The 24,606-nt window shown below is 37.9% G+C and overlaps 1 protein-coding gene across 2 annotated transcripts in view; it reads right to left on the bottom strand.

The window, feature by feature from the left end:
* The window catches only part of DNM3 (dynamin 3), a 591,315-nt gene that overhangs the window by 276,119 nt on the left and 290,590 nt on the right, over positions 1–24,606 (bottom strand). For both annotated transcript variants that reach the window (XM_068541252.1, XM_068541253.1), the window contains one exon: positions 5,695–5,808. In XM_068541252.1, coding sequence (XP_068397353.1) covers positions 5,695–5,808 — 114 coding nt within the window. The remainder of the gene's footprint in view (positions 1–5,694; positions 5,809–24,606) is intronic.

Here is a 24,606-nt window from a genome sequence, read left to right as displayed (position 1 = left end):
TAAACTTTATTATAAATAATAAATGTTAACCATCGTCATGATGATCTTCATCAAGATCATCATTCAGATTGAAAGCTGGCCTTCATGAGCTTAAGCAGGTAGAATGAATAGCAGAGATATTTTTTACAACCACAATTACTTTAGAACTAGGGAGCATCTTGTTAACTGAAAGTCCATTTGGCTTGGTTGAGCATTTTGACTAATTTGGATATACAAAGGGGAGCCTGAAACGAAGGCTGGACTAGATGCTAAGAAGAGCTGAGTGGATGTACATAAAAGAATGAGGAAACACCTTGAGTTTGGGGCAATCCAGACTGACAGCACTGAGGGGAGAGATGTGAAGGGGAAGAGAAAGAGATAAGCTAATGTACTCTCTTTGGGCTGCCAGCACAAGGCTAGACCTGCCAGTGACACACCCAAGTAGGGTGTCCACTAGTTAAAAACTGCTGTGCAGAGGGTTATCTAATATGCTATTTGAGGTTGTTTGAATTGCTGTATTGCTTCCTCAAATCCTTAGTAAATATAAGTACTACAAATATCTTTATATTATTATTTTGATAGAAATCAAAGGAGTTGAGTATCATTTATCCAAGATCCCAAGGGATATATGTGGACACACAATCCTGCATGTCCAAGCTCTGTCCCCACCCCCATACACAGCTCCCCCTTGACTTGGGGTATGCACAATGACAGAATGCTCTGGAGAGGATGGACCCAGGAAGAGGTCTATGCAATTCCTAGAAATGCATTCAGAGCCACTCTTGTACAGAATTTCAGAGTCTGGGGTACTGGAGTATGATTTGGAAGGACAGCCAGGTTTGGGTAAATCCCCTTGGTGATTGGTTATAAACTATCTAACCCTGTACAAGATGGTCTATTTCTTTTCGTGTTGCAGAAAGCCCCAATTTTTGAGTAATGCTAAAGGATAACATATAGTCAAGTACATAGATTAATTATGTTTTCCATAACCACTTTGTATTATATAGATTCTCTGAAGATAACACATGGAAGTAACACTGCCTGGGACACAGGTGGAAACCTTTCTATTAAGATCATCTGTCAGTAACATTACAAATAACTTTATTGTAAAGTAGAATAATGGTTCAAAACATGAGGTCCACAGATGTCTGAGCGTGTTCACGAACCCATCTAAGATTTAAGGGTAGGGAGGATAGTTATATTAAGGATGGGGAGAAAGCAGGAAAAATGCTGGGGACCTACTATTACCATCATGCCAACTCTAGCTTAAAATTATTACACAGGGTTATCATGCTATTGCTTCTGCCAGTTTGGATAGGAAATCACATAGTTTGATAGTATCATCTCTAACCCATAGGCTGGAGAGGAGGCAGCATGGAAAAGTCCCACTGAAGGAATAGGATCTGAGTTCCATTTTACTGTCTGAATCTTACCATTCTCTGCTGAGAAATCCCAGATTCCATACATCCTATCTCACAAAATGAAATGACCAAATTGGAAATAAGAAGACATGTGAGTGAAAGAATGACATTATTGTAGGAGGGCATAGTATTACTTGAGATGACAAGAATAAATATATAAATGTGATGCCTAAAAGTTTATAAATGCACTTGTTAATATATGATTTCTTAGAGTCCTACAAACTCCCTTTGAGGTGATTTGGTCAGCAACAGTCCCCATTTGATAAGCTAAAACCGAGGCTCAGAGAAGTCTGACTTGTTCCAACACTGGCAGTTAGTCATAGCAAATTCACATCCTCCAGCACCTTACCCTTTTCATTGCACCAAGCATATGGTCTACAGGGTCTTTTGTTCAATTAATCGCATCCTGAAAACAGTTTGAACCATTGTTCTTTAATCACAAATACATTTCATAAGTCATTTATATTTATTACAAACCTGTCAAAAGTTAAATAAAACCATATCTATTCATATGCCATAATATGCTACTTATTCAACAGCCAATTAGATTATAATGAAAACATACCAGTCTAATTACACAAGAAAGCAGGAAGATGAAAGAACATAGAAACAAATAACAATTCTCTATGAAAATTTGAATATAAATTATTAAATAAATGATAAATCTAGAACTAAATAATATTTATGGTGTCACACTTGCTTGACTAAGAGAGATAAATTGCCATGTAACAGGATTTCCAAAGTGTGTAGATGCTGATGTGACAGATACCATGGGAACAAAGTACAAGCACTCAACTTACCAACAAACTGACTCCAAAAGTTGGGTAAGAACTCATGTTTATTTTCACAGAGGAAAATTCTAAATTTGGGGTTTTCAAGGCTGCCCACAGAAGCATCTTTAATCCATATCCAGAAGCATAGTTAAACTATGACAGCAAGGCATGTATGAAATCTAAGTATCATTTAAAACACTGCTAATAAAGGATGGGTATTCAGGGTACAAATTCAAGAGGCCAGAGACCGATCACTACCTCTAAGCCCCACCCTCCTGACATTTCTCCTGACCTCCTTTCCCCATACCCTCCCTTCCAGCCTTGGCTCCCAGCAGACACTAATAACTATTAGTTGAATACTGGTAAAGAGCAAGGAACAGTGCTGACCCCTCCCTTCTGCCCTGCCAGCAGGCCCAGAGGTGGTCTATGGTGGTAGGAAGTGCTGGCAATAGAAATGGAGCAGGATGGTGAACCAGAGTGGTGGTTACCAAAGGGTGGTAAGGTGGGGATGAATGAGGATGGCTTCGGGGAGTAAAGGCTCTGCCCCACTGACACATACTTTGAAGACAGGGGTCATGAGTTGGGCATTACTATTTGGAAAATTTCCTATCTGGTTTCTTGAGCAGAGTTTTTCATGAGAAACAGTAGCTAATGACTACAGTGTAGCTGTATGTGGCCCATCAGTTTGCTTTACCCTGAACTTGAGCTCTCCTCTCCAGCCAGTACAAGCCACCATCTTCTCTTGCCTGAACCACTGATACAGTCTCCTAGTTGGTCTCCCTTCCTCTATTCTTGCCACCCCAACTCCATCCACACACACATTCCATCCCACAAATCATGCCCAAGCCAGCAGCCAGACTGATCCTTCTAAAACATAAATCCAATCAGGTCACATCCTGTTGACACAGGCCAATGGTTTTCAATTATCCTTGGAATAAAATCCAAATCATTGGGTGGGGCCTGACAAGGTACCTCTGATTCTATATTTCCTACTTCTCTCTCCTACTCCTCCTCCATCTCAGCCCACCCTGGAATGTCGTCATTCCAGTCTCCCCTCCAATGTTACTTCTTCGCAAACACTCAACCTAAAGGTCCCTCCCGCATCAGTTTTTAGCTCACTGACCTATTTTCTTCAGGGCACTTACCATCCGATATTGTATTGTTAGTCTACTTGTTAGCTCCAGAGAGCAGCATCCTCATCTGTCGTTTTCTCTTTCTTAAAATGATCTAAATTAAGAAAACAACCCTTTTCTAAACTTTCTTCATCTAAATCAGTCCAATCTATTTTAAGGGTCATTATGACCTACCCTTCCCACCCAAAACACACACACAGTCAACCTTCCACACACATACCTTTAATAAAATGTTCTCTGGCACTTGGTTAATATTATAACTGCACACATGTATTTTCTATCTATTGTAACCAAGTGCTCATGAGGGAGCTTCGGCAGCAGAGATTTTGTAAAAATTTATTCTGAATTTATAGCAGAGAGAAGGGGCTCACTGGTGACCATGAGCTCACCAAGCTCTCAAAGCCTCTTCCTTCCCTACAGGGAGCATCATGTGCCTTCCAACAGGCTTGTTTCAGAAACCCTAAAGCCACACTCCAACAGCAGTGGCTAATCCCAGAGTCTTCAGGGCCCCTGATAGTAACACTCAGGGAGAGGTCAATGCTGGGATGCCTGGAACTCATCTTAATAAATCCTCTGTGGGATGAGGTTGACTTGGAAAACTCCAGCACCTCGGAGATTCTTGCCTCCATTTGTGGTTGAAGTCATAAGCTCTGGAGCCAGACAGCGTGTGTTCAAATTTCTGCTTTGCTACCAAGTAGCTATGAGACCTTGGCAAGTTAGTTATCCTCACCAACACCAAGTGTTCTACCATAAGGGAAACTGAGTCCTATAGAAATGACTTTTCAAAAGGTTGTGTTTTTTCTTCATTTACTCACCTGAAAAATGGGGATAATAATAGTACCTATCCTTATGGTTGTAAAGTGGATTAAATGACTTAATTAATAAATATAAAACACTAGCTATTACTATCATGATTCCTCAGCAAAATCTTTTGCTTTGCCTAGAATAACTGAGAATGGCCCATAGACCAATATGTATTTAAGTGTACATAAATGATCACCTACTTGTGAACATTTGTAAACAAGTACTTGTAAACAAAATGTATCTAAGCGAAGATCTAGTAGGGCAACTGAACACAAAAGAAGATTATGTAATGACTGATGTTTATATCTAGAAAGGCATCACAGAGCTCCTGAGGCTGTTGCCTTTAAACACTGGAGCTTCCACAGAATGAGAGAGATATCTAAGCAGCCAGCAGAGGAAAGAAACCAATGCTAATCCTCAGGCTCACAACAACAAATTCCACGTTTGACTGAAGTCATTAAAATATGTGACAAAAATTTGAAATAAAGCTTTTGAGTAGAAATTTTCTTTGGACCTTTCTATAAGATCTGATTTCTTTTACTGCAGAAAATTTAGTGGCCATCAACTGATCATCTGATATTTATTAAACACATTATTTGCACAAAGCACTTAGGAAGAAGAAAGAACTACATGGACATGAAGTTTTTCCTCCAACAATTTACAAAAGCACCTTGCAGTGCTTTCAGAAGATATCAAGCCAAGAGCGGAAGGACTTTTAACTCTGAAACGCGTGCATTTTATAACCAAATACAACTGACACAATCTCACCTGTATATAGTTTTGCTATCACAGAGTATTCTTATCCAATGTTTGCATGCTGCATTATAAGCACCAAAATTTTCTCAAGTCAGACCAGAACTATTAAAATTTCCAAAACACTGCTTAATTTCCATCCATGCCCTCCCAAATTTACCAGTATCACTTTATAGTACTTTAATGGCACTGTAAGACTGATTTTTTTGTGTGTGCTTTTCTATCAGATTTAAATGAGTAATAAGTCACAGGCCCAATATTATTAACATCTAACATGAACCAGACACCATAATTATCATAATTCATGCTTTTACATAGATATCAAATTCTCAAAGAAAAAATTTGTATAAACAATTATCTAGTACTCACTTGAAGACTAGTGATTTGGACATTTTCAAAAGCCTGTCATTTGAGACAGATGTCACAGCAACAATTCCAAAATGCTTTATTAACTCTGCATCAATGCTATTAACTTTGCTCTTACGATGCTCTATTACGTTGAGTATTTTCAACACATTATTTAATGAAAATCGCTTTCACTATATCACTACCTTGCCATTATTACAAAGAAGGAAGTTTTCAACTACGGATCCCTAACTCCATTTCTTCAGGGAAACAAACGTGACTACATTAAAGAAATAAAAGGTATTTGAGGGGACTATCGTAAAATTTAAAATCTATAAGGAAAAAACAGTGCTTCTTCAAACATCCCAAGCTAAGTCTTACTGAAAGAAAACCACTGGTGTCTTAAAATTGTATATCACAATACTATCAATGAATTTGAAATAGAAACATTTTAATTTTAAAAATTCTGTCACTTCTGTGGCTCACCTCATCATCTTTGTACCAGGATAAGCTTTCAGCAGTAAGGACGAACCAGTATCCCTTAGAGCCTCCTTTCATGATGCCAATGTTGCTGATGGTTAGCCATCCCTTGCGAATCACCTTCAAGAGAGCACAGATCGGCAGAGATGTTTAGTTTTAACATGAGCCCATGGGGAACGCAGGTTTGCACGAAGTTAAAAACAAGATACAAGTTACAATAAGAATAGCATTGTTCCCTCAAAGCTCACCTTCTATTAAACTATTCAGAATAATATATCTTCATGCTTCCCTGGTGGTGCAGTGGTTAAGAATCCACCTGCCAATGCAGGGGACAGAGGTTCAAGCCCTGGTCCGGGAAGATCCCACATGTCACAGAGCAGCTAAGCCCACGTACCACAACTACTGAGCCTGCGCTCTAGAGCCGGAGAGCCACAACTACTGAAGCCCGTGCACCTAGAGCCCGTGCTCCGCAACAAGAGAAGCCACCTTAATGAGAGACCTGCGCACCGCAACGGAGAGTAGCCCCCGCTCGCTGCAACTAAAAAGAAAGCCCACGTGCAGCAACGAAGACCAAATGCAGCCAAAAATAAATAAATAAATTTATTTAAAAAAAAAAAAAAAAACCAAAATAATATACCTTCCAAAAGCACAGATAACCAGAGGGAAGTCTCTCCCATCAAATGAACAAAAATCAAAATCGCAGACTTGTATGGATGGTGGAAGCAGAGAGACTGAAACAGGAATAAAATAAGGCAGACTAATAGGCTTGTGCCAGGCCTATTTATGGCATTGCTGCTACAATTAAAAGATATTTAGTTGATTGGACAAACAACAATAGACTCTCCATGCCCACTGTCTCTTATGCCCTTCCAGCCCACTGGCCCATTTGTTTGCCTGGTTTGCATCTCATTAGGATTTCTACCAGAGACTGGCCACCGTATGGTGAAAAGAAAAAACAAGCCAACCAATTAGTTCCTTATTAACAGCTCTCAATAAGCTGAATGGGGGAGAAAGCTGAAACAATAAGCTAAAATTAAAAGTTTGGAGGTTTTTAATGGTCTAGGTTTATCCATCTACTTCTGGTTGTTATTTGCCAAGCTAAGAAATACATAGAGTCTTCATAAAAATATTTAAATGGCATTTAAATTTTTAAACATTAACAACTTGGATAGAAATTACCTATAAATGGCATTTAAGTGAAAATCTATTTTTTCTCACAGCTTTTATAAAGCTAAATTCTGTTTTCCATACGGCATAGTTTACCATCTCCTCTATGCTAGATAATTTTTGTTGTCATAGAAATGAAATATATATGGAATTGTATGATATTGTTCTAAATGTCAAAAATCACCCTATACCTACGATGTCCATTATCCTAAACATCCTGAAATACTTTTTTTAAATTACTTATTGAATGACTGACTGTCACTTCCTAAAGGAAAATGAAAATAACCTAATAATAATCAGATTTTATGTTTATATTTTTATATTTATATTTTATTTTTCAGCTTTCTAGTTGAAGAAAGTCAATCCTAGGGAAAATTGTGAAATAAGCCAAGGTCATTATTGATCTTCCAAGCCTCTTTCCACAATCCCAGTCTCTGTCACCCTTGATTCCCTGTTTCAGTATCTCCCAGCGTCGCCCATTTTCCTTTTTAACTCTTTAACTTTTACAGACCCCCAGGTAGAAACCCATTCAGGCCCAGATTAAGGCAGTTCTCTCCATTGCTCAAACTTAAGTCCTTCTTAACCCTCTGCTTCAGAAAGAAGGAAACAATACTTCTCAAAGTATGGTTTCTACCAGCTAATAAAATAAAATGGTTATAATAAATAACCATTGGGATGCTTTCTAACAGTATAGATTCTTGGGATACCTATAAGTCCAAATGAATTAGAATATGTACATATGAAACCCAGGAATCTACACTTCAACATGTCCCGAAGTGATTCTTATTCACACTGAAGTTTGAAAGCCATTGCATGTATACATACAATCAAAACTTCATTCGTCTTAGAGCAAATAATCTCATTTAATTTTTTAGTAAGAAGAAACTGGTTATTTCCCAATAAGATTGTTACCCACACTACCAGGGCTTACAAATAACATATTAATTATAGTACTTAATGAAAGTGTATTTACTATTTCATTTTATCAGGCATCTTTGGACAAAGAGGAAGTCTTCCAGATACTCCACAAATTGCAATAAGAAAATCACTATTTCACCCATTGATAGAACAGGCTGGCTTCATCAAGGAGAGCCATGAATTTAGTTCAACAAACATTTGTTAAGAACCTATCATATGTCAAGATGAAAAAGCATGATGATGCCACACCCCTGTCCTCAAGAATTTTAGTTTTGTAGGGAATGAAGATCCATAAGGAGATAATTTCAACATAACAGTGTAGTAAGATATGTATCCTTAGCAAGAGAAGGAGGACTGGACACAACTTAGGTAATGTTAATAGGCTTTCCTTGGAGACATGATAGCTTGAAAGAGCCTGGCAGAGAATTAGAGTTAGGTCAGGAAGTAGTTCATTTGCCTATTTATTTGTTTTCCATGAAGAAGGACAAACAAGAACAAAATATGAAAGAGCCACTTGATGCAGAAAATGTGAGGTGGGATGAAGAAATTGAGGCTGGAGACGCAAGCGGGGTAACGCCAGAGTCGATCCAGTTCAATAGACCGCCAATTTTAGTGATAAAATTTGGCAGTACCAAAATAAATTTCAAGTACACATGTAAATTTATTAAGTAGATATGACCAATGTATTACTAAACTGTGTACATCTATAGAAATACCCAAAGAGATTCTAAAGTATTATATGAAGATGAAATAAATATTTTAATTTTTTTATTTTGTGGGGGAAATGTATTTTATTTGTTACATTTATAACTTTATTATTGACAAAGCGAGGGTACTGGCATCAACATATATATATACTCAATACTAATAAATCTTAACTGTTTCCTTATTTTCTAGATAAAAATATGTATGTAGATGTTCTACTATATCCTCCTGCATTCCAGCGAATTTTGCATGCTCCCTGAGACAAACTAGGTTATGTAAGCTATTGCAATAAACCAAGTGAGACATGACCAAGGTGTGAAGTAAAGCCACGATGCAGAAAGCATGAAAATAAATAAACCTACTGGAGAAACACCTAGGAGACAAGATCAACAGGACTTATGACTGGATGAAAGGGAGATTAGTGAAGGTAAAGACTAGAACTGCATTGTACAGTAGCCACTAGCCACATATGGTTATTGAGCCCTAGTAACTAGTTTAAACTCTGATGTGTGGTAAGTGTAAAATGCACACTGGATTTTGAAAACTTGGTACAAAAGAAATGTAAAATATCTCATTAAATGTTTTAAAATGTATCACATGTTAAAATGATAATATTTTAGATATACTGGGTTAAGTAAAATCTATTCTTAATGTTCATTTCACTTGACTCATTTTATTTTTTAATGTGGTTACCAGAAAATTTTTATATTACACATGTGACTTACATTATATTTTTATTGGACATTGTGCTGTTCTAGAATGATTCTGAAACTCATGGGGCTACCAAATCAGAAGGAATAGAGAAAGAGAACCAAGTTTTGGAAGTAGGGGAGTTGATGATGAATTCAGCCAGGGCCATGTTGAATCTGAGGTACCTGTGGGAGACACACATAGACCTGACCTGACGTCTGAAGCAAAATGGAAATGTTAGGACTGGACATGCAGACTTGCAAGTCATCAGCATATATACATAGGTGGCAGTTAAAACTGTGTGAAATAGCAGTGGCTCACAGTGGAAATCCTGGGGAAAATACCGACTTTTAAGAGGTGGTCAGGAATGTCAGAAAAATAAGAGCAGTGAGGTTATGGAAGCCAAAGGCAAGGGGAATTTCAAGGAATGTGCCATTGGGAGTGTCAGATTCGGCACAGAAAGGGACATATAAAGTGCAATGCAGACATCATCGTGTCTTTAGCTATACAAGTTGAAGTGAGGTGGTGGGATAAGTCAGAGTTCACTGGGTTGAAAAGTGAATGGGAAGTGAAAAATGGAGACAATGACTAAAGAAAGCTCTTTCCAGAGGAGGATGAAAGCCAGTTAAAACCAGAAGAGACACAGGGTCAAAAGAGGTGCTTTTGTCATTGCTTTTGTTGCTGCTGCTGCTGCTGCTGTTGTTTTTTGGTTTGGGGATTTTTTTTTTTTTTTTTTTTTTTTTTTTAGTATAGGCAAGAATCGAGCATATTTATTGCTTGAGGAGAACTAATAGTACAGAGTAAGAGGTTGGTGATATAGAAAAATGATACAAGGACAACGAAGATGGGAATAAATGAGATGAAGAGCACAGGGAGGGGGCTGTCTTTGAACAGAAATGTGAGCCTGGGAGGTTGGAAGAATGAGGGTAGATGTAGGTTCTCTGAATGGAAAAGGGTAGAAAGTTTAGAAAGGTCATAGTTGATCTTTCCATTTCACTGGATAAGAGAATAGATAATTATCTGCAGGAAAGTGAGGCTGAGAAGTTGGAAAGAAGGTTTGAGGATAGTGTTAATTAAGCATTGGGACAATCAGTAATTGAATGAGACAACATAACTGGAATAAGTAAAAAAAAAAAAAAAAAGGCTGACAAAACACAACACTAAAAACTCCTAGAAGATAATATAGGAGAAAATCTAGATGACCTTGGGTATGATGATGCCTCTCTAGATACAATACCAAAGACACAATCTATGAAAGAAATAATTAGTAATCTGAACTTCATTAAAATTAAAAACTTATTCTCTGTAAGAAACAGTGTCAAGAGAATTAGAAGACAAGCCACAGATTAAGGGAAAATACTTGCAAAAGACATAATTGATAAAGGACTGTTATCCAAAACATACAAAGAACTCTTAAAACTCAATAGTGAGAAACAAACAACCCAATTAAAAAAATGGGCCAAAGACTTTAACACACCTCACCAAAGATACACAGATAGCAAATAAGCATATGAAAAGATGCTCAATATCACATGTCATCAGGGAAATGAAAACTAAAACTATGAGATATCACTACACACCTATTAGAATGGCCAAAATCTGAAACACTGACAACACCAAATGCTGGTGAGGATGTAGAACAACAGGAACTTTCATACATTGCTGGTGGGAATGCAAAATGGCACAAACACTTTGGAAGACAGTTTGGTGCTTCCTTATTTAGTACAAACTAAATGTACACTTCCCATGTGATCCTTGGTATTCACAATCACGATCCTTGGTATTCACCTAAAGGAGCTGAAAACTTAGGTACATATATGCATGTTTATAACAGCTTCATTCATAATTTCCAAAACTTGGTAGCAACTGAGATGTCCTTCAGTAGATGAATGGATAAGTAAACCATGGTTCATCCAGATAATGCAATATTATTCAGCAGTAAAAAGAAATTAGCTATCAAGCCATAAAAAGACATGGTGGAATCTTAAATGCATATTACTAAGTGAAAGAAGCCAATCTGAAAAGCCTACATTCTGTGTGATTACAACTATATGACATTCTGGAAAAGGCAAAACTATGGAGACTTTAGATCAGTAGTTGTCAAGGGTTGGGTAGGGAAAGGGAGAGATAAGTAGGCAGAGCATATAGGATTTTTAGGGCACTGAAAATACTCTGATATTATATGGATACATTATACTTTTTTCCAACCTAAAGAACGTACAATACCAAGAGTGAACCCTAAGGTAAACTATGGACTTTGGTGATTATGATGTGTCAACATAGGTTCATCTTTGGTTTTAAAAAAAAATGTACCACTCTGGTGAGTAATGTTCATAACAGGGGAGGTTATGCATGTGTGGGGGCAGGGGGAAGTTGAAAAATCTCTGTACCTGCCTCTCAATTTTGTCGTAAACCTAAAACTGCCCTAAAAACATAAGGTCTTAAAAATAATGGCTGGAAGCTGAGAATGAAGACCATAACTTGCAGGGACACAATCAACATAGTTGCATTACTGTCTCTAGCAACATTCTGCACACTCGACGTAGAAAAAGAGAAGGTAAGTGGGAACTGATCCAGGGCTCTGGACCCAAGTGACCTAAGTACCTAGGTGTAAAGATGTTGAAGGTTTGGGGCAAGAGAGTAATTTGGGTGATCATCCATTTAATCTAGGCCAGGCAGAGAAATGAGGCCAGGAGGGGGCTAATAGAGAGGCAGAAAATGCAAGAAAAAAAAAGTCAGCTACTATGTAGATAAAGGCAAGAATAGAGTTTGGGGAATTTAAGAGGATGTGAAGCAATAAATTGCCTGATCTAATTGGCACCATTGGATTCACCTCTCAAAGATGCACCACTATTTCTAGAAGTATTGAACGTTATAGCCAAAACAGATATTTGTTAAATATCATTTAGTCCAGCGAATATAGTCAATTAAGCTATATGGAAATTATGAGCTACTAATAACAGTTAAAATGAAATTTGCAAAGAATTGACATAAAAAGTAATTAGAAGAGATTATTACATTCTATGACATTAGTCATTTTAATTGCAATAGGCTTTCTCACTTGGAGAGAAAAAGAGGATTACAGCTGCCGTGCTGTGAGTACACATGGCCTAGGTCCCTTCATAGGAATCCATGGAAGTGTGTTCAGCACTGAAAGCTGTCAGCAAGTAGCTGTCATAAAAAAGTTTAAGAAGCTCTGGTCCAATCCCAACCCCTCCTGGGGGAAAAAAAGAAGCATATTTGCCAAAAATGGACTTTTTTCCCCAATGACAAACAGCTCAAAATAAGAATTAAGAAAAATTCCTAATGTACTTTTTCACAGAAGAATTGAGGGAGAGAGAAATCACAAAACCAAGGAGAAACAGTGGAACAAAATAAGAAAAGGCAAGCATTAAGGAAAAATGATCAGAACCCAAGAGATAACAAAACTAAAGGGGGGGGACTTCCCTGGTGGTTCAGTGGCTAAGACTCTGCGCTCCCAATGCAGGGGGCCAGGGTTTGATCCCTGGTCAGGGAACTAGATCCCACATGCCGCAACAAACATCCCACATGCCACAACAAACATCCCACACACGGCAACGAAGATCCTGCGTGACACAACTAAGAACCAGCACGGCCAAATAAATAAATGAATAAATGAATATTTTAAAAACAAAGAAGAAAGAATACTAAGGGGAAATTAATATAATGAAACAAAGGAAAGTAGGGAGAAAGAGAAGGCAAAGACTAAATAATAAAATTTGAAAAGAATGTTAAGCCAAATGTGATTGATTATAGTCTCTTCATAGAGAAAGATAGGTTAATTTTATATTGAAATCCAAAATTCCCAAAATAAATCCATCAACATTTAGTACAATAACCATTTACAGCCTTAGTGTTTGAATGTCAAATTCTGTCTTGAGTGTCCAAGTAAACGAGAGCATAAATATATGACTGGAAGGGACCTTGAGAGCTGAAAGGCCATGTCTTATTTGCAAGGCTTGAGGCAAACCATTTTTTAACATGTATTGCTGTAAATATCACCCAAGCTTCTTTTGCCAGATACAGATACTTTGAAAGTGGAATAGGGAGAGTGGAGTAGCTCAGCCTCTCCTCTTAAAGGCAAGCCTATTCTAGAGAGTATATGTTCTAGTTAGGTCCTCCACACAATGAAAAGTCAGGCCTTCTCAGGCTTGGCAAAACCTGTATGTTAGGGACAAGTTCAGACTTCAACATCTGGCCAGCACACTGGATCATAAAATTAATACACAGACAAGGAATAAAATTATGGGAAGAAAACAGTACATGTGGAAAAGTTCTAATGTGGCCAAAGCTTTGGGCCTTGAACTTTGTGAGCGGGGCATTTTGACCTTGGCCTTATTTATGGTAGACCATACAAGTTTTTCTCAGGTTTGCAGTTGGCTTTTAACTGTTGCAGCCTGTGTGTGGAGTTTGTAACCACAGACTATTTGATATTTTGATCTTGGTAGATTACAAAAGGCTTCAACCATAGGGGAGTAGCTGCTTCTATAAAGGTAGTTCACACACCGCAGGGCTGACGTTGGTGGATCTGCAGAGCTGCATAGGCTCAGCAAGGGCACAGGCCAGGCAGGTCACTCAGCTGGTTGGGAGGGACCTACCTTTGCGAGCACAGGCATCCACAGGAAATAGGCTGCTTATCCTTGAATTTGGCCGGCAGAGATTTTCCTAAACAGGTGTGCCTGGGGCAAGAATTCAACCATAGGGAGAAAAGTCTTTCTAAATACAGGCCTGATAGGCCTCAGGAGGGAGAATTAGATTTACTACGTTTAAACTGTAAGGCACCTGAGGTCCATATGTATACCACAGAGCACTCTTGAGGTTCCAGGTTTATTTTATTAGGTGGGAAGTAGGAAGGGTTAGATTAGCTGCCCTTAGTGCCATACTTTACCCTGGATCAGGGCAAGAAGGGAACTGTGGAGAGCTATACTTAACTTGTGTTGCTTACTGACAGACTCAAGAGTCAATCCCACCTCCCACCCCAGCACATGTTTTCAAACTCTCTCTGGATTATATAAGCAGGAGAAAGTCTACTTAGGAGGTCCAGGCTTCTAGATGAAGAAATGATGTAACAAGAGACAGAAAGAGAAACACAAAAGCAAAAGGGAAGTAAAAATTACAAGGTTTTGAATATGCTGCACAGGAGAGGAAGGTAACTCAGACAAGACCTGGTGACTGGGGCTGCCATGGCTGCAAAGTCCTAAACTTTGCAATAGCAATGTTTCAAGTGTTTTTCTCCAAGACTGTATGGATGGATGGCTTTCCCCCTTTATGGTAAGTGCAAAGTGGCAAAATTAACCTCTTAGGGAGAGATTTCCCCCAATACATTTATAGGTTCACAAACTAGAAAAAACTGCTTGACAGCCAGGTAGGGCTAAAACCAGGCTCTGTCTACCCTCTCTCATTCATCTCTCTGAATGTTTGCTATAGTCGGTGGCTATATCTAGGAAAAGGGTCTGGGAACATAGTGTAGCCTAAAGACCAGGGAGTCTATTTGTCTTATTAAATTTGGTTGCTGTGGAGCTGGTGCTGGGATTATCTTTTGTGTCCCACTCTTTGCTTTATTCATGAAGTAAGGAACACAAGAGATTATTTCAACTTCCAAAGCCCAGAAGGAACAACCCATTCTTATGGAGGCCAGCTCAGGGTATATAGCTGCTAAAAGAACCCCAACTCCACCTGGGCAAGAGAACCTCTTTGACTGAAACCCAGAAAGTAAGAATTGGGGGAGGACTTTAATCTGGTGTTCCACAAGTATCTTAGACTTTGCAAATTCCTTTGGAAATGTAATCTTTGGACGTTAATTTCTGAGAATTCCATAGTATGAGGGGGTTCATAGTCACATTGAGGACACATCTATTTTCTTGACATTTTATTACCGGGTGTAATGTATTAGACTGTCTTAATGATGTCATGTGATCATTGCAGAATCTCTGATAGGCTAGAAGAACAAAATGGCTGCATGTAATTTGAAACAGGAAATAAAATAGGGAGGAAACATGACTAGGGAACAAACCAGCCTTGGAGTGAATTTTATCGATGCACTATTCGGACCCATTTGAGAGCCCTCTATCCACTAGTGGTCCTAGCAGGATGCCCAAAGGAGCCATGATTAGCTTTGGAGGAGAGGCTTCTGGACGGTAGGAGCAGGACTGATAGACTGTTAATCTCTTCCCCCAAAGTGGGCTAGCTGAACCCCTAGTTAACCACTAACTTAATGATTAAACTCAATGGAATAAAAAGTGGAGGAAGGCTGAGGAGTACTGTCAAGGGGTGGGGGATGAAGAGGCCCTCCTGTTGCTTCCTCACTTGTTCCACTCGTGGAACAGGAAAGTGACTTCTCAGACCAGTAAATCTAGAAGGATAAATAGAGGAGTGTAGTCCAGGGCCATTCCCTCCCCCATCCTCTCTCTTATTCAACTTGGGAGCTAGCCTGCCCACAGACAGCACACACTCTGAGGAAGAAAGGGGTTCATGCCTGCAGTTTTAAGAGATAAGTTTAATTCAGGAAAGTGTTCAAAGGTTTTTCTCCCCTAAGACACTTGATAAGTCAACCAACCGATATGTACTGAATGCCTATGATGGACCAGGCACTGTGCTAGGTGCTCTGCCCATTTTATGACAAATGAGAGCAACCATAACTATGCACAGTGGGCTGACATAATGTGAAAAATAGATTTTCATATCCAATGAACTTACGATTGGGATAAAGAAGCTGTGAAAACAAACAAATAAGGTAAAACAGAATAATCAAATTAAGATACAAAATAATCAAATATTTGATGAAATATTGTTTGTTTTGTTCTCAAGACTCTATAAAATACTACTACAAATGAATTGGCTAAATGACATTTTTATGTTTGGATGCTCCTTTCATGGATTTAACTTTCTAGGAAACCAGAGCACAGAGTTTTGTAAGTATCTGAAATAGGCAAAGAGTACAGTTTGACTCCATTTCTAGGAATTCAAGAAAAATAACAATAGCTAACATTTACTAACACTACTCTGTACCAGGAGTTGTGCTAAGAGCTCCATGCACATTATTTCTTTTAATCCACATAGTAAGCCTTTGAGGGAGGATTTCCCTATGTGACAGGTAAAGGAACTACAGTCAGGCTCCTATTGCACTGCTAGCAGGCTTTCTTACATCTTGCTCTGCTGTGCAGAGCACACTCAGAGGATTCGGCACCTTAGCACCTGAATAAAATAGAGTCTCTCTGGTGGTCCAACTTCAGAGCCCTAGCCCTTAATTCACAACACACACAAGGATGTTGGCTACCGTACTGTTTTTAACAGCAAGCAATTGAAAACAACCTATCTGCCAAACTGGAAACTGGTTAATAGATTATGATATACTCATCTGATGTTAAATTAAGCTGAGGACAAACACCTACTCTATGATGTGAGATAACATTTTTGCAAGGGAGTGCTAACACTGGGCAGGACTCTGGAGTCAGACCATCTGGGACTGCCTCCTAGTTCCAACACTTGCTAGCTGGATGACACTGGGTACGTCTCTTTGCCTCAATTTCCTCATACATAACATGGATAATAACACCTGTAACAGTTGTTGTGAAAAATATGAGTTAATATACGTAAAGGACTTAGATCAGTACTAGTACTAATACTTAGATCAGTATTAGTATTATTAAATATGGTATTATTTTGGTTATATGTGTTAACATAAGGATAGAAAAAAGACTGTAATATATACCAAAATGTCAACTGTGATTGAAAATTAGTGGCAAGATATAAAGTTATATTTATTTCCTCCTTCAATTTTCCTGTATTTTCCATATTTTCCTACAATTTTCATGGTATTAAAAATGCAAATTGCCATCACATTATTGCTTGCTTTGAACAGGCAATTTCTTAAGATTCCCTTTAATGTGTAATGAACACAGCATGTTGGAAAACTGAGGCAGATTACAAATAGTTGGGTAGTGAAATAACTCCACAGCACAACAGAAAAAGAAATAGTTATGGAATATAACGTGGGAAATGATCATGATGAAAGATGCTTGACTATTTTAAATAAGGAGCTGATTTGATTGACTGAAAACATATTAACAGTGTGCAATAAAAACTGACTGAAAATAAGAAACTGATGCTTAATATTCATATCAAATCCCCTTTTTATTTGAAGATACAGCTGCCAAAAAGATAATAACTTTCTGGTTTGTCTGTAAAAATCAACCTTTACGTAAAAACACTGGTATAAGTTTAAATCATAACCATATAAATAAAATTTTATAGGTTAAGTAGAACTCCAAGTTATTTTTTCATAAAATAACCTCACCAGGTAACACAAGGAGCTTCCTTCCCACTTTTTTTTGGACCACCCCAATCTACAAGCACTACCTCTATGGTGCCTCCATCAGCTTCCATTCATTCTGCCCCATAAAAGCACCTGAAACCCTTTCCATCGATTCTCTTCCAGAACATTAGCCCATGTTCACATAATGAGTACGTTTTTCATGCCTCTATGGCTCACTAAGCTATTATATTATCTTGATTCTCAAAATTACTCCTGAGGAATTTCTTCCCCTCTCCTTGTTCCCCAGAATTTTCCCAACTGCCTGTTTATGCATTATTTCTGCCACATGCACAGCTATTTCTGAAGAATTCGCTAAGAGTGAGCTGTTTATTCTCAGAATTTACTCACCTAAACCTCTACAAGATCCAGGCCATTAACCATGATGAAAATCAGGGCTCTACTTTTTTCACTTTTTTCCTGTGTATCTTTTCCATGTGCAGAGCTTCCTTTGAAGTTAATGGGAACCCTCCATGTGGAAGAGATTCCAAATGATACAAAACAGAATGAGAACTAAGCTCGTCATCTATTTCTCACATTCAAGGACAAAAATACACACACATACAAAAGAAAAGATACCACATAATTAGCAAGCTCTGAGTAGAATCTGGATATTTTACTAAAAATAATCCAGAGAGCTTCTTTAAGAGAGAAAGAAAAAGCACCTTAGTCATTATTTATTATAAAATTAGTGAGTACCTGATATATGTCAGGCAGCACACTAAAAATACAAGGACAAACAAAAAACAAAACAAAAAGGGGCCCAGTCCCTGAACTTCATGTAGCTTACGGACAAATGGGGGAATAGACACTAAGCAAAGACTCACACAGATAAATACAGAATTACTGCTGTGGCTGGTGCAGCTGCCAAGAAGTGGTTCAGTGCGTTAATAGAGCTCTGATCTGCATGGGGTACGTGAGGAGGCCTCCTTGAAGACTTTAGCACTTGCACTAACATGAAGGGTGTGGGCCGGGAGTAGGGATGGGATGGTCATAGCACAGAAAGCAAGAATGGGCCTTATGCAAGATAAGCCTGGAGAGGAGGTGAATCATGCTTAGCCATGTAATTTATGGTAAGAAATTTGGTCTTTATCCTGAGAGGAATGGGAAGCCTTTGAAGTGTTTAAAGTAGGGCAGCAACATAAGATTTGCATCATGAAACATTTGCTTTTCTATCTATGGTCTGATAAAGAGGTTAGAGAGAGGAGAGAGAGAGGGGAGAGAGAATGCAGGGAGATCAGATAGAATCCTAAGTCATAGACAATGATAACTTTGACAAGAGTGGTAAAAATGGGCAGAGAGAGAAGTGGACACATTTGAGAATTGTTTAGAAAGAAAAATTTAAATGACAAATGATAAATTGGAGGTAAAAGATAAGAGAGAATGAGGTGTCAAGGACAACTCCCAAGGTTTAAGTTTCTGGAAACTGGACAGACTGTGGAGGCCAATTCTCTAACAGAGAGTAGGAGGAATATGCTTAGTTAAGGGATAAGTCATGAGTTCAGTCTGAACATGTAAAGATGTGAACATGCAAAATAAACTACTGGCTATACAGAAGTCATCATAAGATACACAGATTTGTGAAATTGTTGATTATCAGTGTGATTAAAACCACAGGTATGAAAAAAATGACATGAAGTGAGAGTTTGAGTGAGAAGAAAAGAGGACTAAGGACTGAACCTTGAGGAAAGCCAATCTATAATGGCTGGGAGGAGAGAATGAACCTACAACGGAGAGAGAAGAGTGGCTAGAAGGTGGGAGAAAAAACAGAAGTCAGTAGAAGAGAATGTTTTAATACGGCAAAAGGATTGAAAAAGTCATATGATACTACGAGGGAAAGTACGATTCAAAGTAAAAAATTATTCACTGGTTTGGGTAACATGGGGGTTATTGAAGAGAAAATTTTAAAAATACTTAACAACTAGTATGGCATTATACTAGTATGACCAATCTGAAGGGGTGTGGGGGTCAAAGTACTAGGGTAGGGTACTAAAGGTTCCCCTTCTGTACCAGAACTTTGCCTTCAATGTCTGGATAAGGGGGAAGTTGTAGGGATTCTGAGAGAGGAACTTCAGCATCTCTGATGATAGGCAGGCACTTGGGGGAGCAGCCAGTTAGAACCGGTATGAAAGCATTCAATATTTGTTTTAGGTTTATTTTTTTAGTTACCTTTTTTTTTTAATGGCTGGAACATTTAGTTTAAAGATATGCTCAAAAGGGATATCAGTTATATGTTTTTCAGAAAGTGTGTTAGATCACTCTAGTTTCAGAAAAACAGCAACAGAATTTTATCTGTTGATATATTTTTTTAAAGTTTTCCTTAAATTAAGTATTCTCATCAGTTGATTTTTTTTTTATTAATTTTTATTGGCGTATGGTTGCTTTACAATGTTGTGTTAGCCTCCACTGCACAACAAAATGAATCAGCCATACACATACAGATATCCCCTCCCTTTTGGACTTCCCTCCCATTTAGGTTACCACAGTGCATTAGGTAGAGGTTCCCTGAAAAGCATTCAATATTTGAAAAACCACTGTGGCTCCACAGATACAAGCTGGAGGTACAACCTTACCAAGCATTATTTCTGTGGCTTGATGGAGAGGGGAAGCAGCCAGATTGGAATGGATGGGGAACAGAGTTGAAGGTCTCCCATGCAACTCTAATTTCATGTAATGAATCAATACCTGCACAACATCTTCTAGATGCAGAAAAAATTTCTTCCAAAACATTTTTTTAAAGTAAATAATTGGCCAGGGAATTCCCTGGCGGTCCAGGGGTAGGACTCTGTGCTTCCACTGCAGGGGGCACGATTTCAATCCCTGGTCGGGGAACTAAGAGCCTGCAAGCCGTGCAGTGTGGCCAAAAAAAAAAAAAAAAAACAATTAAAAAAATTTTTTTAAAGTTATAATTGGTCAATGAAGAAAATATATATCAAACAGAGAACCTGTTTTTAAAAAGTTCCTGGAAATTCTGGCCCATAATGAGAAGCAAGAAGATGTGTTGTCCTTCAAGGATCCAGGTTAAAGTGTGTTGAAGAACAAAGCACTTAACACACTACCTTATACAAAACAGCCACTAAAAAAGTGGTAGCTAATTTTATGATATGATTATTTAAAATTCAAATATACCAAAGAGTAATAGGTAGAAGTATAAATACATGTAGCAGTTTCTGGGTAATATAACACTCTAAGGAAAAAAAGGAATTAATCTGTGATACTACTTTAATAAATAATAAAGAAGCTCCAGTAGTCCATATGGATCTCTTCCTTCTCTGAACATTTATTTTGTTCATTATCTGAATTTAGCACTTACATCATCTTGTTTTGAATTACTAGCAATTGTGTTTGCCTTGCTCCCATTATCACAATAAGATTATAGCTTAGTTGAAAGCATGGACTTTTGGGATTTGTTTGTCAGTTCTGCCATTTACTAGATGTATGAACTTGGGCAAGTTACTTAGTCTAATCAAGCCTCATTTTTTGATCTGAGAATTGGAGCTAATAGTCCCAATTTCAAGTAGATGTTGTGACTATTAAGTGAGATGAAGTCTGGCATCTGGTAAATGTTCAATAAATGGTAGATATTATCAAAGTAGAAACTGTACTTTATGCTCCTTTGAAATAGTTATACTTTCCCTAGAGCACAGATTAGTAATAAATTATCAGTATAATGGCTCTAAACCAGGGGGAACACCACCACCAAGGGCTTTTTGTAAATGTGTAGCAGGCATACTGTACTGTCACAATGCCTAGGAGATATCTACCACGTAAAGATCAAAGATGATAAATGAAGAACTCACCTATCTTAAATGACAACAGCATCTGCTGGAGTCCAAATACAATTCATAATTGGGTGGTTAGCTCTAACTGTTTCTTTATAAAACTGGAATTTATTACAATCAGAATCACACTTTAGAGCTACATGTAATTATTTTTTGAGTGACGTATTTAGGTGGAAAACTTGAATAATCACCATAAGCAAGCCTGAAATGACAACTCTGAGTAACAATTATAAATTAAGACCCAATTTTTTCCTCTGGATGACAAAAGTAACGTTCAAAGTTAATAAGTTGCTATAATATATTCTAGATGTTCCTTTCTGAATGTTAACCTCACAATATTTTAGAGGTCATTTACATATTTGGTCATTTACCTCCAGATTTCAAAATACGTAACTCTCATTTGACAGTTTTTTGGACACCTATCATGAGCAGGTGCTACGTTAGACACAGAGAACATAGCAGTGAGCATGGCAACTACTGTCTCTGATTTCACAGAGCTTACAGGCAAACAGGGAAGAACAATATTAAACGAGAAAATACACAAACATTCAATGAGAAAGGGACAGACTATTATGGGAACATACAGCAGAGGACTGAAAATACTATAGAGGATAGGGAAAGTACTCCTAAGGAAGTGATAAACTAAGGAAAATGAGAAGCTGTTACTCAGGCAAAAATGAAAAAGAAGCTATTCTAAAGCACAGGAAAGAGCACATCAAAAGCCCCAGCAGGGAAAGAGTTTGGGCCACTGAGGGCACTGACTGAAGGTCACTATTGCCGGAGCACAGAATTCAAGAGTGCTAGTGGCAAGAGAAGGAACTAGAAGCAGGCACGGAATGAATAATGGATGTTAAAGTTTATACTTTATCCTAACTGGAAAGAAGTACTTTTGTGTGGTTGTAAGCAAGGGAGTGGCACGTTCAGATTTTTTTGTTTGCACCAAAACAAAACAAAAGAAAATCACATCAGATGTTTTACTTGCTTGTAATTTCAGCAAAAAGTTTTAGGAGAAAGTGTTGAATTCTGGTTAAATAAGTCTTTTAATTATTTGTGGATTTTAATCACCCATATTCTTCCTGACTTCCTTAATCATGGCTAATTGAAAATTGGCTGTAACTTAAGATACTCTGTGAGGAAACTTAATAAAATGAGGTATGTAACAGATGAAATCCTGATTTCTGTTGAAAACTGAAGAACATATAAATAACAGGCATTCTAATTTCTGATGGGAAATGGAGAGGCCCTGGTAAATATCAGTCATCCAGAGCAGCTATTTTGCTTAATCCTGTAAACTAGTTGCAGATGTTGGCTCAAACACTAGGCTTTGCATCTGTAATTTTAAAATTGTCTCATATTTCTAAAACCTGACTCCGTATGCACCGGAAATCAGTGACATGAATTATGAACTTCAGGAAGAGGAGAAGTACAAAAAATGCCAGAAGTGATAGAAGATAATATTTGGAGCAGTCGTTGAGCTATGTGCACAGGATGAGTGAAGGATGACACGGTTCCTTCCTCCAGGACATGGATCCTGTAACCAGGCATTTGAAAATGAAACCCCGCAAATGGATGTACCAAACAAAAGGAAGTCATTTATAGATAGTTGAGTTCTGAAAAACAAATCCTCCTTTTCCTTTTCCCCGCCTCCACTTTACAGCAGGTCAACAGGAAGACCAGAGTTGCTGGAGAAGGAAAAGGCTTTTGAAGAGAAAAAAAAACTGAACACAAACGTACGTTAAAAATGTCTTACCTTAATTAAGATTATATTTAGTAGACTGGGGCAGGAAACAAATGACTTGCTATTAAACTCACGTTTTAGTTATGATAGTGCATTCTCATAAAAGACATTTATAAAAAGTCAATAGAGACTTGAATTAAAACTCAGAAAAGGAGCTGGGAGTGGTAGAACTCCATATATAAAGAATTCATACTATACTGTAAACAAAGAATAATCATAGGCATTAGAAACAAATTATGATGATGACTGAATTTCTTATTCATATTTGTATTTCTAAAACTCATTTTTATTTATGTACCGTATTCCCAAGTAGTGCTCCATCCAGGCAATATAAATGGCAGCACATAGCACAGTCTACCCACAGGGACCATCCATCACAGGCCAAGAGTGAAAATAACCTCACCAGGAATCAGGACAAAAACTTCAGCCAATTATTTGGTGAGGCAAGAGCACCGTACAAAGCTTCAAGGAACTTAGGTTCAATTATGAAGCCAGGACACTCATTTCTTGGAGTGGGAATACTCATCCCATAGAATTCAGCCTAATGGAATTCCCTGAGGTGGGAATGGATTGGCTGCTGAGTCAAAGAGATTTCATAGTTACTTTGGGGGCAAGACAGTTTATTCCTTAGTTTAAAGCTCTACAAGTTTATGTTTTGCTCAAGAGATCATCTCTGATAAGTTTTATTTTCTGCACTTACATAATTAGGAAATATATGTTACTAGGAAAATAAACCACATTGGTCTTTCCACGATTTTTCAGATAAATCTGAGACCAGCATTAACTCTTTCAATCTACTAGGACTACTGTGATTAAATCACAATCTTCTTGTACCACTCAAACTACTCCTGAGGAAAAGTTAATATGATTCTGCAGAAGCTATTAGAGACCTGTTCATTGAGCTGCCTGGAGAGAGAAGAAAAGGAGGTACTTCACAAAGGGGTGGGGAATTTAGGGCAAATAAAATTTTGAACTGACATATAAAGCTACTATCTGGGAAATCTGAGACCCTAAGATAAGAAAATATATTTAAATTTTTGAGGGAAAAAATAAGATTATTCTCAAAAGGAATTATCCCATTACAAAACAAAATTTTTTTTAAATTATGATAAATTATCCCAGCAATTTACACTAATGCCGGGATAAATGCTCCGACATTTAGGTACCTGACAATGAGACTCAAAATAAAGCAGTGAGTTGGGAGTGATGCTGAGAATGGAGCCCACAAGGCTGATGACCAGGTCCTTCCCTGTCTAACTGACATGGTCAGCATGAGCATTCTTTTCTATGAACATACATCTCAGGACTCTCAATGAAAGTTGACTCTCTCTCAGTCTTAAGAATGTAAAGATGTCTCTGTATTTTGAGGCTCCTGGGCTGAACATTATGACTCAGGAAAAGTTCTGTAATGTTACTGCACTGAGTATGAAATGATTTGTGCTCAAGGGACAGAAACCGCAATTTGCCTTGGTCATGGCGAATTGGGGACATACTTAACGTTGGGTGGATTTGATTTCAATATGGGAAACAATGAACAAAAATAACAAAAGAGCTCTATTGGAAATGCATACAAGAATTTCTCAGCT

Source organism: Eschrichtius robustus, chromosome 3, assembly GCF_028021215.1.
Source record: "Eschrichtius robustus isolate mEscRob2 chromosome 3, mEscRob2.pri, whole genome shotgun sequence".
Classification (NCBI taxonomy): Eukaryota; Metazoa; Chordata; class Mammalia; order Artiodactyla; family Eschrichtiidae; genus Eschrichtius; species Eschrichtius robustus.
The sequence above is the reverse complement of the archived record's forward strand: the minus strand, read 5'-3'. Positions and strand labels throughout refer to the sequence as shown.